The sequence below is a fragment of the Chroicocephalus ridibundus genome, chromosome 9, assembly GCF_963924245.1.
Source record: "Chroicocephalus ridibundus chromosome 9, bChrRid1.1, whole genome shotgun sequence".
In the NCBI taxonomy this organism is placed as follows: Eukaryota; Metazoa; Chordata; class Aves; order Charadriiformes; family Laridae; genus Chroicocephalus; species Chroicocephalus ridibundus.
In genome coordinates this window covers 37114093-37130264 of record NC_086292.1, presented here as the reverse complement: position 1 = coordinate 37130264, position 16172 = coordinate 37114093, and the positions used below count along the sequence as shown (strand labels likewise).

General features: G+C 38.7%; 1 protein-coding gene and 1 long non-coding RNA gene across 3 annotated transcripts in view; one reads left to right on the top strand and one right to left on the bottom strand.

The window, feature by feature from the left end:
- LOC134520894 (uncharacterized) overlaps positions 1–7280 on the bottom strand; it is a 135050-nt gene extending 127770 nt beyond the window's left edge. The window contains exon 1 of the long non-coding RNA XR_010072579.1: positions 7155–7280. This is a non-coding gene — a long non-coding RNA (uncharacterized LOC134520894). The remainder of the gene's footprint in view (positions 1–7154) is intronic.
- A 156-nt stretch (positions 7281–7436) lies between these two features.
- Positions 7437–16172, top strand: part of DMXL2 (Dmx like 2) — a 52927-nt gene continuing 44191 nt past the window's right edge. For both annotated transcript variants that reach the window (XM_063347470.1, XM_063347468.1), the window contains exons 1-2: positions 7437–7627; positions 15579–15704. In XM_063347470.1, the coding sequence (XP_063203540.1) occupies positions 7541–7627; positions 15579–15704 (213 nt within the window). In that variant the 5' untranslated portion in view covers positions 7437–7540. The remainder of the gene's footprint in view (positions 7628–15578; positions 15705–16172) is intronic.

Genomic DNA, 16172 nt, shown 5'->3' with positions numbered 1-16172 from the left:
GTCCATAGAGCTTTGCAGATCACATGTCTCATCTTTAAACTTAGCACTACCTCTGAAAAACCTTACACGATGCATGATTTATTCTAGCAACTGAATACATAGGTAACACTTTGCTCTTGAGATGTGCTCCTTAGATGCCACCTCTGGAATGACAAATATATATAGTGCATATACTTTAAATATTAATGCTCTTCATGTATTACTGCAATAGATTTTCATAGGCTCTTCTGTGGACACAAATTATGAGTAGGTGTTAAACCAAGAAACCTCTGCTGAAGTTCAATGAATTCCATGGCTATGGCTCACTAACTTCCCCAAGCAAAGATGGCAAACCTCTGCCTTCCTGAAAAGAAATTAGGATAGCAACAGTTCTAGATAAAATATTCTGTGACTAAATGGGCTCAGTGCAAAAGGGTACTTGGAGGTCTCAGCTGCAGGGCTTTTTAGTACTTTAAAAAAAAAAATAAACCACAGGAACAATATAAATCAAGATACCAACTTCAATTGCAAGCTTCCCTGGACATATCTTAAAGATCTTACATGTTCACTGTCAAAACAGCAGAGAAAAGTAAAGTCCCGGTCAATTTTTCTAAGTCTCTAAGTGCTCTGAGTAAACTGCCCAACCTGCCACTTCAGCTACTAGCACTCATACAGAAGTAGCATCTAGAAGTCCCATTCATCAGAAGTCACAGAGTCAAATGTCAAGCAAATATATGTCAGCCCTCCTCCTAACCAGGCAATTCACAATTTACACTGAGCACAGCACTCTATGCCTCTAAATTTTGGGTTTTCATCTAAAAAATACTAAAAATATAGTTTGACATTTCTTTCATTAATAAAATGCCAATAACTCCAACCTGCAAGACTGCTCATTGGTGTTACTGTTGCTTACTCTCTCCTAATGTTTACTTCACTAAGACTGTTTCAGAATGGATAAAAAACAGCTGAATAATATTCAGTTGAACCGATTTCAATGAATTTAGTTTTGTACTGGAGAAGTATATCAGTTCTTTGCTTCTTAGGGCTGCAAGACAGCCAAAGTGGAGGTATTTGGGGAAAAAAAATATTAAAAAAACCTTGAAAATAACTTTTTTAATTATTTTTTTTTTTTACCCTGATTGACCATGGACGGGGGGGCGGGGGGGGGGGAATATCAGACTCTCATAGTCCTAGTTATTACTAAATATGTGCTCTGTTCTATATCCCCAGCTTTTTAAAAGTCAATTAGACACAAGAACCTCCCTCAAGTCTTAAAAATAAATTTTAGCACTAAGCTGAGTTGCTGAGAGATGCCTCGGAGTTATGTTAGTAAGAAGGAATACTAATAACCATTTTACTTCACTTCAAATGATTCAGACAGGCTCGCTGGAAACGCATACAGCAAGTTAAACACTTGTGGTCCCAAAGTTACCCACAGTAAACACATTCATACTGCCTAAGCTACAGTCCATACAGCTACATTGCACTGTTGTTCTCAACACAGGAATTAGCAACCGTTCAGCTCGAGTGTCAACAAGGTCACGAAGTTTATGCTATACACATGAGTATTTAAGAGTTAATAATTAGATCCTCAAAGAATTACCAAACCAAATGAAACCCCAGCAATTGGCACACAGTACCTCAATTACACTGAGCAGTGACATGTTGCAATAGGAGCAATTCACAATCTTCTTTTACTCACATCTTTTCATAATGTATTCCCTGTATAGTCAAGAAACTAGTAAGATGTTCCAGTGGGCAGTCTGAAAGACCTAGCTAGGTACTCTACATAAACTGTTGCACACATACACTCTGCAGAGACTCTACTAAGCATGTAAAGAACAAAAATTAAATACTGTGCATACTCTTCTTCGCCCAATGCAAACGTACCTTTAGATTGAAAAATAGTATTTATTAGTTTTTAATATTGCAAACAGAAGAGAATAAGAGGTCCATAGTGACTTTGAACAGCTAAATCCATAAAAGATTGCATATTTTATTTGCATCTGCAATTCAAAGGAAGCAAAAGTGACAGCTATAATGTTACAAGTTTGGTTGGTTTTACTTACAACTTAAAAACCCATACTACAGTCTTTTGAAGCATAGATAATATTACAATAGGCTTAAGGTAGTTAAGGTCTCACCAAAAGCCAGTGAGTCTTAAGAATATGTTGGTTCAGGATACATTCAGGTACCTGTAGAAAATTAGTTAGGCAAAATGACAGAGCATGTAACATGCAGATGCACATTGTTTTAAAAATAGTCTATATAAGCACCAGTAAAATTCAAGAAGGGTACCACGTGGAAAGCAAAATGAAAATAACACAAGAAAAGTTATTCCCTTACAGATTCTTTTTCTTATTAGAAGAATAATAGCTATCTCAAAGTTAGGATGTATTAGTGACAAGGCACCTTGAAGTTGAAGAAATATACAGTACAAGAGCTACTAAGAAAGCAACACAAACCTAAACTGATGACAAGATTTTCAAAAGTCAGTCCAAAATGTTTTGGCTTAAGTTCCCAGAAGGGCTTTTAATTCAAGTCTTCCTCAGGCTTCACTGCCCAATTGGTTCTGTGGTACTTATAAAACAGTTGGTGTTGAAGATCTGGTCTGTGCCTGAAAACACTATTATCAGAAGTTCATAGTAGGAATCTTCTTCTGGGGTCCTCTGGTTCCTGGATATGAGTCTGTACTATAAATAACCCCATGCAACACCTTTCATGACCTCCTTAAGGAAAGAAATATCTGCCTTTGAGAGATGCAGAATTGTAATCTTTGCTGCAGTACTGTATGATTCAGTATGCACCTGTGGTTTGTTTTGGTTTTTTTTCCCCTCAATAAAAGATGACCAGGAGAAATTCCCAGAACATCTTTCATGTACGCATCTAGTGCCATCAGAACACTCAGTCTCATACAGAATGCTTGTTCAGATGTCAGGAAAGTTATTTGTGTGCAATCGACAATAAAGTCATTTATCATTCTACTAAATCTTTATTTGGAGGTGAATTTAAAGAACATGTACTTGGAATTAATTGCACATGGTCATTTGTGACTTTACTGGAGCGATTCTATTTTCCAGGTGCTTGAAATATATCTATAAAGGCAAGATACACAGATGATCAGAACTGCAAGAGTACAAAGTATTAATTCTTCCATCTGAAGAAAATTATTTATTTAAAACAACAGTGCTTCCTACCATATATTAGGATTCAGACACTCCGGAAATTATTCTAAACGCATTTGTTCACTATAAGTTTCACTAAATTTCTGTATAGCATAAGCATTTAGCAAAAAGCACACAGAATAAACTCAGCCAATGGAACTAGTTAATACTTTATCCTATGTTGACAAAGTCCAACGTCATGACACATATCACTCTTGGGCATGATCTTTGTTTATTCTGTCTCTGCTTTCTCAGCATCTAAGTACTTACAACTGAACAATCACCAAACAACTCAATTATTTCTCAGAAAAATCCTATCCTGCTCCCCCAAAAAATGCTACCAGTCTGGAACTGCTATCACGATTAGACAGACTGGCAAGAAAACAAAAGCCTTGAAGTTTCTGAAGAGAATTAAGAGACAGGACTCCAGACACAGCCTTCTCCTTAGCCATTGAAAAAGTCAGCACCTTCAAGTAAGAGCCTTAAATTCTCTGTGCTGTTTAAACTATCTGTCCTTTTCCCTACTCCCCCATTTAATGAATTAGAATTTTAAATCATTAGTTCTTTCATCCACAAATACCTGATTGTGGTTTAAAAGAACTATTGAAAAGTTTCATTTTTGCTGCAATTTTTAATGCTATTGGTTTTTATTTTTTAATTCTTTAAAATTGGAAGTGTGGGTGATTACTCTACAGGACAGTAAGGGTCCAGACAGGGGGAAATGTTTAGACATCTATGCACTGACAAAAGTGTTCAGCATTTAGATACCCCTGGGGAAGAAAGACTGTCAGTTTCCATTAACATGATCTTTTAAAAATATCCAAGCAAAAATTATGCTGTAGCAAAGTCTTTTCAGGAGTACAGAAGAAGTGACTATCCTTCACAGGTGAATGCCTTTAAGGTCATCTACAGAAATACACCATGAACTACAGTTTAAAAATAAAGGTCTTCATGGGGGCAGTCTTGTTCTACCAGTAATGAGAAAGCTAGAGCAAAAAACCACCACATTACAGTTCATAAATTAATAGGATAGAACAGGTGTTGCACCTTATTGTGTTCTTCAATCCATTTTCTCCAAGCTCAAGGTACCAAGGCTGGAGCGCACATTTAACCTTTGAAATAAAAGGTAGTCCAGCATAGGTATTTATCTTGCATGATGCCTCTTAGGAGTCTTGCTTTCTTTCCCTAGGTGTCCCTTTCCCTAGAAATGCGTGCAACACGTTTCTTTTGCATGTGCTTTAGAATTTCTTCCCTATGCAAATTTCACAGTAACGTCTTTTAAATTTTCTCCCTTGCCATAAAACACTCTACCTTTTGCCAAAAGCAAAAAATTCTTATATCTTTTAGCTCTCAGAAAAACTGGGAAAAAATAGTTAGATTTTTTTAATGTATAATCATGGTTTCTATATCAAAACACCATATTTCCTTATGATTATTTTGTCTAATATCACCTTCTTTTACCAAGTGAAAATACTTCTTACTCCAGCAAATGAACCAAGCATCTCTATAGCATCGGTGTAGTTTAGTGTCTAAGTTTGGACCTCTTTCCTTCGCCTCCCTCTCTTTTTGGAAGCAAAAGAAAAGAAGATGAAAGTCTCAACCTTTGAATACCTATAGATTTATTATTTTTCTCTCCTTTCCCTGTAGTTGGAGAAGCAGAAGGCAAACCAGTACAGTCATCCTCATACATGATGCAGATGGTCTTGAGAGGTCATCTAATCCATCCTGCTAGACGGAGCCAAGAGTAAAGTGCCCTTTGCATTCCTAACACCTTCTTAAAACTCCACCTAAGGCAGCTCCAACTTCAGCTTATTAGTATAAATTAAATAGACCTTTTGATTCTATACAGCAACCACTCTCCTGAGGTAGCAGAGCTTCCCCTCCCATAACTGCAGTTAACTTCAAGCCAAAGCAGGGAATTCCTAGGCAAACAGATTCTAGCAGAGGTACTGCAGGTGCTTTTTCTTAGGGTTAAGAAGAAAGGAAAGTAATTGAACAAAGCAACAAGATAGCCAGGAATGAAAGGAAAAGTTAAGAGAATGAAGGCCCCTTCGATTTTCTAATTATTATTATTTTATAATTTTTTTATTTATATATAAGAGGGATTGCTTCATGTTCTTGGGCATAGAAATAAATCACTGTTACATGCACTGAAAATTACTTTAACGTGACGTATTTAAGTCACTAATAAGGAAGAATCAGATAAGGTAAATAAAACAAATCTGAAAGCAAAACTCAGGTGAAAATACTTCTTTTCAGGAAGAATGTGAGGGCCTTATCTGCAGATGCTTGCAGAATGATTCTTGCTCAAAGCTCTGTGCACAGAGCTAGCTATGTCTACAGGTTTCCACAGCCACAAATAGAGTATTTTACTATTAAACCCATTGACATTACTTTTACTTTACGTGCTTCAGGATAAGACACATTCTCTCTCCCCCAGCAAAGTCTCAGAGGAATTAGAGTACTACACAACTCAAACACGGTGAAAGTTTTCTCACCAACCCAAGCAATAAGATGGAAGTCTTTCTCACAGTTGGCATGCCCAAGAGTTACTGGCAGTCTTACTCTGATTAGGTAAAGAAGACTGGGCTTCATGTCTGTTACCCAGGAAGATTGAACCAATCCTGCACGTACCCTGCTTTTACTTAAGACTTTTTGCCATCAAAACCAGATAGCTTTACTACACATAAAAAAGGAAAATACTTTCCTTTAGATCACACCATTCTCCTATTATCCTACTTAATATTACGACTGCCTATGCCAATTCAAAAGTCATCTCTTTTCATGCATTAGTTGGACTTTATTCCACTAAACAACATGAAGAAAACCCCACCACGTTGCTTTTGCCTCCAAGTCCTGTTGCATGCATTATCCAAAATAAAAATCAGTTGCAAGTTAAAAATCAGAAAAGTTATGGAATAGTTGTGGAAAAGTTATGGAATAGTAAGCATCAGTGGAAGCACATGAACATTCAATAGTTGTCGAATAGAACCAGGTTGTATGTAACCAGGTCAACTGAAGATCAAAACATTTTTTCCCCTTTCACCCCAGCTGGAGATACTGTTCCCTTTAAAAAGCCTTTAACAAGCATAAGAGTAGATAAAGTCTTAAGTGTTATGATTACAATGGTTTTTTCCATTCAAATATAACTTGAGTATATCTGGATTTACCTCTACATTCTGAGTAAACTCACTTATTTAGTAAAAGACATACACTTTCAAGAAGCAGCATAAGGCAGGATGAATCTTGCAGTCCTGACTCAGGCAAAACTGCCACAGACTTTAAAGGAGATGGAGCTTTACAGCTTCAATCATTAGCACCAGGGGTACAACTGCAAGACTATCAACCTAGTACAAGAAATTGGAGAGTTTTCCTTATATCATGACATACAGCATACAGAGCGCTTCTTTCCCCCCCTTCAGAGTCCAAACAATTTTCTGGATCCAGCCTTCTTCACACCTCTGAGACAAAAAAGGATAGGCACATTTAAAGGCTTTTTTTTTTTTTTTTCCAAACACTGTTAGGCAGTTATTAAAAATAAAGCGGCAAAAGCTTCACCATGTTTCCTGTAAGGTCACATAACGTGCATAAAATGCAAACAAACACCTTAATGAAACAAGGCAACTCCTCACCTCCACGTACTGGTAATTTTCTCTCTAACCTCCTTTAAATGGCTATTTACAACGACCCTGAAACACGGTCTCTTTCTCACTGACACAAAGCAGTTCTGACTCGTAATGTCGGCCCCACTATGGAATGCCGAACACCTGAGGGACACCCCCTCAGAGCCCGCCGTGCTGCCACCTTCCAGCCAGCGAGGCACTGCCTGGCCTCTCCGGCGGCCGGCGCTTCCCCCTTAGCGTACTCACCGCTCCTCATTCGGGGGACACGCCTCCCCGGCCCGCCTCACGGCCAGAACGCCGCAGCAAGCAGATAAATCCCCACCACCACACACACCCCTCCTCCTTCTCCTCCCTCCCGCCCCTGTGAGGCGTCCTGACACCCTCTCACCTCGGGGCATCAGCCCAGCGCAGCGCATCCCCCACCTCCTTGGCCGTCCCTCCCTTCTCTCGTTTAAACCTAGCGCTCTGCTCTTCCCCTGCAGCCCTGCCCACCTCAGGGCTGCCCCCCCGCTTTTAACTGCCTCGCGGGCGCGCGCACAACGGCTGCTGCTCGCACAGAGGCGGTGCCCGCGCGCGCCTCACCTGCCTGAGGCGCGTGCGCTGCCTCCCTCCCTCCCTCCCTCCCTCCCTCCCTCCGCGGCGCGCGCTCGCGGCGCCATCAAGCGGGGCCGGGGCGGGCGGGAGCGCGGCTCCATCCGGGTCTCCTCCGCTCCTCCTCGGCGGCGGCTGCGGCCGTCCCCAGGAGAGCCGGGGGAGGAGGGAAGCAGGGCCACCATGCATCTTCACCAGGTGCTCACCGGCGCCGTCAACCCGGGGGACAACTGCTACTCGGTGGGCAGCGTTGAGGACATCCCCTTCACGGTAATGGCGGCGAGGCAGAGGCGCCCGGCCTGAGGCGGGGTGGGGGGTGTTTTGTAGGCCCGAGGTGAGCGGTGGGAGGGGCTGGAGGGGATTAACCTGCGGGAGCGGTTGGCGGGCCCTTGCAGCGGGGTCGTTAAGGCAGGGATTACAAGCGAGGCCTCTACACTTCCCCCCCACTACAAGGTGGGGGGAAGGCGGGTGGGCGAGCGGGCGGAGGGTTGAGAGCCGGCACGTCTGCAGCTGGGGCCGTAGGAGCGCTGCTCCAGTGGGGGCAGTGGGGGCTCCCGGCCCGGAGGAGGCGGCGCGGCCCCGCCGTCTGCTGCAGCCCCCGGAGGGGTCTCGCCGCTTGCCCTTCCCAGGGCGCAGCTGCAGGTGCAGGCTGGGTCCGTGGATGTGTCCGCCCCCTCGGGCGAGTGCTCCGTGGATCCACGGAATTCCAGTAGGGAACACCCCACCAGTGATGCGTCCCCTGATTTTTCTGGGTGCCTTTTTTTTTTTTTTTGTATGGTCCTCCTGCAAAGAGAAAATAGTCTGTTGCCCTAGGCTCCTTAAGAAGCCTATCCACTATTGATGAGCGTGTGGCTTCGGTTTCTGTGGTTAATAAAACACAAATTTGTCAAATGCATCTCTTAAACTAGAAGAGAAAAGAAATGGAAAGAGATACACTAACTAAATATCAAGAGTCCAGTAATTTATATAATAAAATCTGTTTATCATCCACAGACTATTTTTGTCAATTCTAATGTCAATTTCTACTTTTTAGCTTACGATATGCTCTCTGATTTTAATGAACGATCAGCTTCTGCAGTGTTTTGCATACTATCATCTAATCAGTATGTTATTATTTGGGAATAAATTGTCTCATTAGATTTTGTATTAAGATTTACAAGATTATATCCCAACCACAAACCAATTCCAAGCTAAATGATACAGAGCATCATTTTTAGTCTAAGATAACTGTCAGCACACTTGTCAGACATTTTAAAGCCTTACTTTAGATTATCACAGATGTCTAATTTCAGTAATGAATGCTTGAAAGTCTTAAGAAATAAAAGGTGCCATGTCTGTCTGTATTTTCCTTGTTCTGCTGCTATGCAGCCATACTGCTATTAAAGGGACCTCTGTTACTTTTGATATTTATATAAGAAGTGGTTTACTCATATTCATATTCTAATGTGTTTCTTTTTACTGTGACAATTTGAAGAGTCAATCAAACGGTATTATAAAAGACAACTTTATGCTAGTTCTTGTAGTAGTTTTGATGTTAGGATATTTGTTTAAAATATGTAAGAACTAATTCAAAATTGCTACCACTGATTCATCATAGCGACTTAAAAATACGTCTTTTTTCTGTGTAGAAATGAATCACTCATGTTAAAGTTACTCCACTAAACAATAGAATGTGTGTTATATATATTCACTAGTTAATAGTTTGGGAGCTATTTTCCTTTTTTGAAGGAGGAGGAGAAATCTCCTCCTAAAATGAACTTGATTTAGATGCATAACTCCAGTAATCTTAGGATTCTGGAGAAGGAACACATTTTCTTCTGACCTGATTAGAGACATTGCAATGCTCAGGTTCTTCATCCTTCCTTTCCTCTATGGTTTGCTGTTGGCCTGTTTACATGGTTGAGGATAAAGGTAGGCTTTTAGTTTCCAGATCAGTGTCACCAGAGATAGGATGATAACATATTCTGCCTCAACAGTACTTTTTTAAAGCTTTAGTGAAATTCATCTAGTTTTTCTGAGAATAAGAAAGGGAAAAGACGTAATTTTGCCATTAATTTTTCTTTACCTATTAAAAACCAAGTATTAGTGACTGCATCAAGCAAAACAAATCCAAAGAAAGAGCTAGGATCAGACAGTTGCTGTAGGCTGGCAACAAACGTTTTGTGCATCCTTTATCTGAAATGCACATGGTGTTCCTTCCTCCCTATGCTCCCACATCTGCCTGCAGCAATCCTAACGTGTACCTAGCATTTCCTAAGTAAGGGACAAAACACAGAGATGTTTGGTTAACAAACTGGCTTGTGGATGTATTGCACCCAGTCTAATAGAGTGGGTAATACACAGGAAAAAATGTTTGAAGGGTGATTAGATACAAAATAGCTTTGTAATGCTGTTTTCTACCAGGCAGTCTCTTCAGCTTCCCTTCGTTTGAGCTCCAGACAGGACACTGCATAAGTAGAGGGTTTAAGTACTAAATGACAGAAGTTCTGGTTTTCTCATTTCTGGTAGTAATTCTGTGCACTATTCAACTTGCTGTTGCTTCATGTTCTTATTTCAGCAAATATTGTTAACCATGTTTCACAAGTGAGTTTACAGAAGGTCAGGGTTGAGCTTTATACAGAAGGTCCTTACAGCACACACCCTGCCTTGACAGAAGAGGGGTATATTACTTGAACCTCACAGTCTAACCAGAGGCTAATAAGTTTTTAAAGGTAGCAAACTGCATTTTTCAAACCATCATTGATTTCACTTAGCTTTTGTTGTTAAGCAGCTGTTTTACATTGAGACAATTTCAGTCACTGACCCTAACTCTGAGTGGGGTGTATGTTACCAACCTGAATTTTCATGATGTGGCCTAAGGTGATTTGAAATAAAGATGATAAGCTGTTCTGATTCTGTTTCTATAAATTCTGCCCTTTGTCCAAGCTCGGGGTTGTTTTTTTCCCGTGAAACTCTGAACAGAATGTAGCCGTTTATAAGATCAGTCTAGGTTTAAAAAAAAAAATAAATAAAAAAACCCATGGGTATATCAGTTACCTAAAGGCTAGATTCTACAAGTATAAAAATTCCAAGTTCTGGCTAGCGTCCCACAAAGAGAAGATAAAGAATGTTTACTTCTTGTAAGAGGGGCTACAAAATGCACAAAACACAGAGCTCTAAATATTATTATTGAAAAAACCCAGAATATCAGATTTCAGGTGTATCTGTACATAAGAACTTTTCTGATAGTGAAAAAAGTGAAAAAAAAAAATTATTATTTATCATTTTTGAAAAGGACAAGCTTCTTGGCATCTTCCTTGCCAGTACTGACACTTGGCCTGGAACTGTGTGTAATGAATTTCAGAAGCTGTTGCAGAAGAGTCTCCCACACCCATGTAAACTTTTTTACCTCATTGAAAGCAGAAAAGTCTTCATCCACACCATTTTGTCCACAAGATACAGCAACTGAGAATAGATTATCTCTGCTGTGTAGGGTTCTCCTCTGCCTCATCCTTTTTGAAAAATTACTTATGAAACCCCTGATTTGCAAATCCTTCTCAGTTATTTATTAATACTTGCATATATCTATATGTTCCCTGCTGTGTCATGTTTATGTGAACTGGATTACAAATGCTTAACATCTGAATCCTTGCCACATTCTTTTTTCTCTTAAGTTCTGTGTGTAAGCATATTGTAAAGTATTTAATCATGAATTCATCTCAAACGTCAGTTTAGGAAAGCCTGTTGTACAGGCTAGTAGTGGGTTGGCATTCTTTTTTCAGTTACTTTGCTAGTTTGCTTTAAGTGTATGTAATTCTACTAGTACTTAGCTGGAGGAGGGGGGAAGTGTAAGTGTTGTGCCCTTTGAGAGTTTGGAAGTGTTTCGGAATTCAGGTGTCTTCATCATTAACAGGAAGGTGGAGGAATTCTTGCATCTTGCATGTTTACTAAAAACTTAAGGATAATTTTGTTATACTGGAGAAGTACCATAAGGCCATTACAGGCTTTAATTCAGTTTTTAATACAGATTTTAATTAATTTATGTCATTTTAGATGTTTATGAACTTTTTTTTTAAATACCGCTGTGAGCTGATTCTGTTTCTTCCACATCATTTAACATCTTGAAATGCCTCTGTACCTTTAATAGTACACACTGGAGCTTGAGGACTTCTGGTCTGTTTCACTTATGCCAAATTTGTAAAGAGTTGCAGGTTATAGAAAGAGAAGAATTTTGTTATTTTTTTTACACAGAGAAAAATATTTTTATAAAGAAAACCAAGTTGAAAATGTGAAGGAATGTTGTTTCCCTGTCTAGTAGTTCCGGTCTTCAACATTAAAGTTAGAGAACCAAACTGGAAAAAATGGGCAGCTGAAGATGCACATGCTGCTTTCATATTATCTGAAAATTGAGGATATAGCATAAACTCTTGCAGTAGGACAGAATGTCCTACTTCTGTCTGGTGCTTCTGCATTCAATTAGAGCTTTGTCATTGTTCATTTCAGTGGTCTCAGATCTTGACAGTTAGAGTAGACATTGGCAAACTACAGCTTATTAGTTGCTTATGGATCCTGCAAGTCATCCTTGCGTTCTGGCAGTTTTGCAACTCCATTTAATTTTCTCTTTGAAGTTATCAGTGACATTAGAAATGGAGGTTGGCAGATACTCCATGTGGGTGGTTTTTACTGCACTTGCTTCATTCAGTGACTGCATATAATTCTGTTTATCAGAGACCTCAGGGCTGCTCTCATCCATTACGGTATCTCAGCATCTTATTTTCCATCTTTCCTTTTTGTATGGCTTACCGATTTGCCATTCCTTTATCAGGCTATGCAGATTGTTAGTCTGTTACCACAAATATTGTGGCCACTGTTATTCTGGTGGGAGGGACCTGTGGTGGCAAGAATGATCTCCCTGAAGACGTTGTCAGCTGAATCCTTAAGAAGGAACCACTGATGATGCATATTATGACACTTCCCTATTCTTTGCCAACGGAGGATGCTTCTACTTCATTACCAGCTTAAGGAGTGAAGGACAAAATAAAAAGAGGATTTAGTAGAAATGTATTCTGTTCAAGTATAAACGTGTTAATATATTGAATATATTAGAAAAGCCTCGTAAAAGTAATCAAATTGAAAACTTGTATTTAAATGTATAATGTGGATTGTGGAATGTCCTTCAGTACAGAAAAGTATATTGACCTTTTCTGTTTTAAGAAATTTGGAGACTATAAATGTGAAAAAGTGAACACTTGTTTTAAAATGAGGGGACACATTTTCTCAAAGTCAGGGTTATAATAAATGTACTCCTTAAAGTAAATTTTAGATTTAAGGTAAATATACTTTAATATACTTTCAAGAAATGAGAGATACTCTCAGAATAAATATCTACATTGAGAAAATGACCCCAGAACCAAGAGACAGCACTTGCTCAAAGAACCTAGAGCTCAAGGCTGATACCCTGCTGTTTGGAATGTGTTCCGACTAAGGTCTCCAAGGGATTAAATCCTCTCTGTTGGCATAGGACACTTAGGTGTGCTGAGTCACTTGTTGGTGCAGTGCCAAACACAGGCAAAGAGTAGGAGGGATGTGAGTGACAGTAATAAGATTTCACTTTGGAAAGAGGTCTCTACATCTTGATGATTCTTTAACAAAAAAAGAATTTCTACTGTAAAGCACCCTTTTAATTCACAACCACCTTTTAACTTAACTCTATAGAAATATGCTAAATAGTATAATTAGCCAGAAAATACTCCTTTTTTTCTATAATAAGAAGTGCAGATAGGGAACAGGAGAGAAGAGAAACTAAAACATTTAAAAAGGAAGACAGTAAATTATTTTGCGTCACAGAGTCAACAGACGTCCTCCAGTATAAAATATTTTCTGTTTCTTGCATTATCAATTATACACACACACACACACACACAAATGTGCATGTTTGAGAACTGCAAGCTTAAGAAAATTAAAATTGAGAAGTCTTTTCCTTTCCCTGTATCATTTCTGAGGCACACGTCTGTATCTCCTGCTAACAGGATTGCAACTAGTGATAAATTATGTTAAATTTAGTTTGAAATTTGCAAGTCAAGTTATCAATACCGACAATGAAAAAAAGGTGTATCCAAAAGGTTTAAGTCCTCATTTGAAGTGGATTAGTTCCATTTTTTACTGTATTAGATAGCAATTTAAATCATGTCTCTCACTAGGTTTGTATTAGTAGTTATGAGGCAGACTGTTGAAAAGAACATCTTTCAATTCTTTGCTGTTTTAATTGCTCAGCCTTTGAAATAAATAGTAGGAGAATCAATTGCTTGTGAACATTAGAATTCTGAATAAATTAGTGGACAAGAGGACTTGCCTTTATTTTCCTGTCAACTTTCGGGCAATCGCATCCTGGTCTCCATCTTCTTCCTGCCCACTTGTGAACGTTTGCTGGCCTGTCCAGCATTCCACACTGCTGGTGGAGTTTGTTTTGTAACAAATTCCAATATGAAAAATAGGAAAACAACAAAACAAAAAGGCCTCTGTTCAATGCCAGAACTTCTCTCAGAATCTCATATTTCTTTCTCTTACTTTCTGGAAATAATCCTATTCCATTTTAATAATAATTTATTCCCTTCCAGATTGGGTCTAATAATTGCATAGCCTAGTCATCAAGGAACTAGGATATTCTGTTACATAGATAATCTCCTTCTAACAACCTTCTAGCAGTTGCTTTTTTTCCCCTCTCCTCCTTGCATTGTGAGTAACTCCAGTATCAGTTCCTCAGAGCTTCTCAGAACAACGGTTGTGGGCTTGAGGACTCAGGCAGCACTGTGTTGCTTTATTTTTGTGAGATGACCTTGGAAATCTTTTAGACAATCTATGTTTTGTTTTCGTTTTTGCCTGTGCAATTATATGGTGTGTTAATTTCTGAGGCCTGAGTTTCTGCTTTGCTGCTTATATTGCTGTTCCTTTCTTGTTTTTAGCAGTGACTGTACTTTCACTAAATTAAGCCTTTTTCTTTAGACTTTCTTACTTGTTGCTCCCTCCTGGGAGGGAGCGGAAGTAGACATAGAAGGTCATGAGACCTAGATTGTCCATTCTAGTTCCAGTGGCTGTCTTGCACCATTATCTTAGTGTGCCCATCAGTGGGTTTTGATCCTGTAAATCTGTAGAAATACTCACAACTGCTCATATACTTCTCAAAAATAATACAGGTAGCCTTTAAACTGATTGACCTCAAAAAAGAGGGGTAGGACTTAATAATTTGGAAATTATTGTGAAAGAAGCAGGGGACAAGTTAAAATGACAAAAGTAATTTTGTGCCATGTGGAATTGACTTGTTAAGGACTTGCACACTCTGATTAATTCAGCTGTCATAAGATTTCTGCCTACCTATTGGAATCAGTGGAAAACTTACTTTAAGGAAAGTGACTTCTATCTATAACTGTTTACTTTATGCTAGGGAGGGATTTCTGTGCCTGAATGTGGGAGTTCCGGCACCTGTGGTGCCACATCTGGAGTGATTAAACTTTTGAGAATATTCTGTCACATTAGGACAGGTGAAAGTTTGGCAGATAGATATGTATGTTTATCCTGCCAATAAAAAGTGCTGCAAGCTATCATTGTTCTATAATGTATTCTTAAAGAAATTATTTCAACTGTAGTGTATATTGCACAAGATACAATATATCCAAGACAAATCTTTGTTGTTTTACAGTCTTATAGTAATGCCCACTTCTTAAAATTCAGAAAAGCCTAGAAATTGGATTTTTATAGGAAAGAATCACTTAATATTCTTAACAGCAACAACAACAAAAAAAAAGCCGGGGGGAGGGGGATGATACTTAAGAAATGTATGTGCAAATTCAATAATAAGTGCACCTGAATAGTAAACTCTTGCTCTAGTAGGCAGCAAGAATTGGAGGGGAGGAAAAAAAGCCCATCTAAAATCTTAAAAAACAGAGCTTCGGTTCTAGAATAAGTTTGGGGTTTGTTTTCTGTTTTTTGGCTTTTTTTTGCTGCTCTTTCTGTTTGCCCTGATTTAAACCCTGGAAGATTTAAGGTCTCTTTGCTACTTTGTTACTTTAGTTTTATTTGTTTATTCAGCTGGTGCTGTTGAATTGGCCAGGAATAAACCCGCTACATAGAAACATCTTATTTCAATGGCAATTTTCACAGATCTCAAAAACATAAGTCATCTGATAGGTAGTCAGTTAGATTTTAATACAGTTTTAATTGTATCTCTTTTAAAAAAATATTTCAGGCATATGGCTCTGGCTGTGACATTGTTATTCTGGCGAATGACTTTGAATGTGTGCAAATTATTCCTGGTGCTAAACATGGAAACATCCAGGTCAGTTGTGTGGAGTGCTCCCAACGACAAGGCAGGGTAAGGATTTTAATAAATTTGTATAGATTTTTTTTTTTAAACTCAAATACTCTAAATAATTAAACAGCAACATAATAGATTAATGGTAATAATGAGTTAATTTAAGGCCAAGATCAGGTTTTACTGATCTGTAACTTTCTAAGTAACATTTTTTGTGTTACTCAGATAATTGTTTTAATTTAACAGTAATTTATTTTTTAAGGCGGGGGGGAGCAGGACGTATCTTTTAGCAATGATTTTTGCTCCTTTGCAGAACCCTCAATAACAGGTCTCAAAAAATGTGGAAATATGTATTAGTTACAGTATAGTACCAGAACCGGAATGCTACTAAAATCATTGTTATTGTCTCCATTATTGTATACTTTCATCTAGCTAAAGAAGACATGGAAAAATCAGTCATGTATACATATATATACACACATATGTGTGTTTGTGTGTCCTGCAAAGTAATAAATGAGAAATACTTTA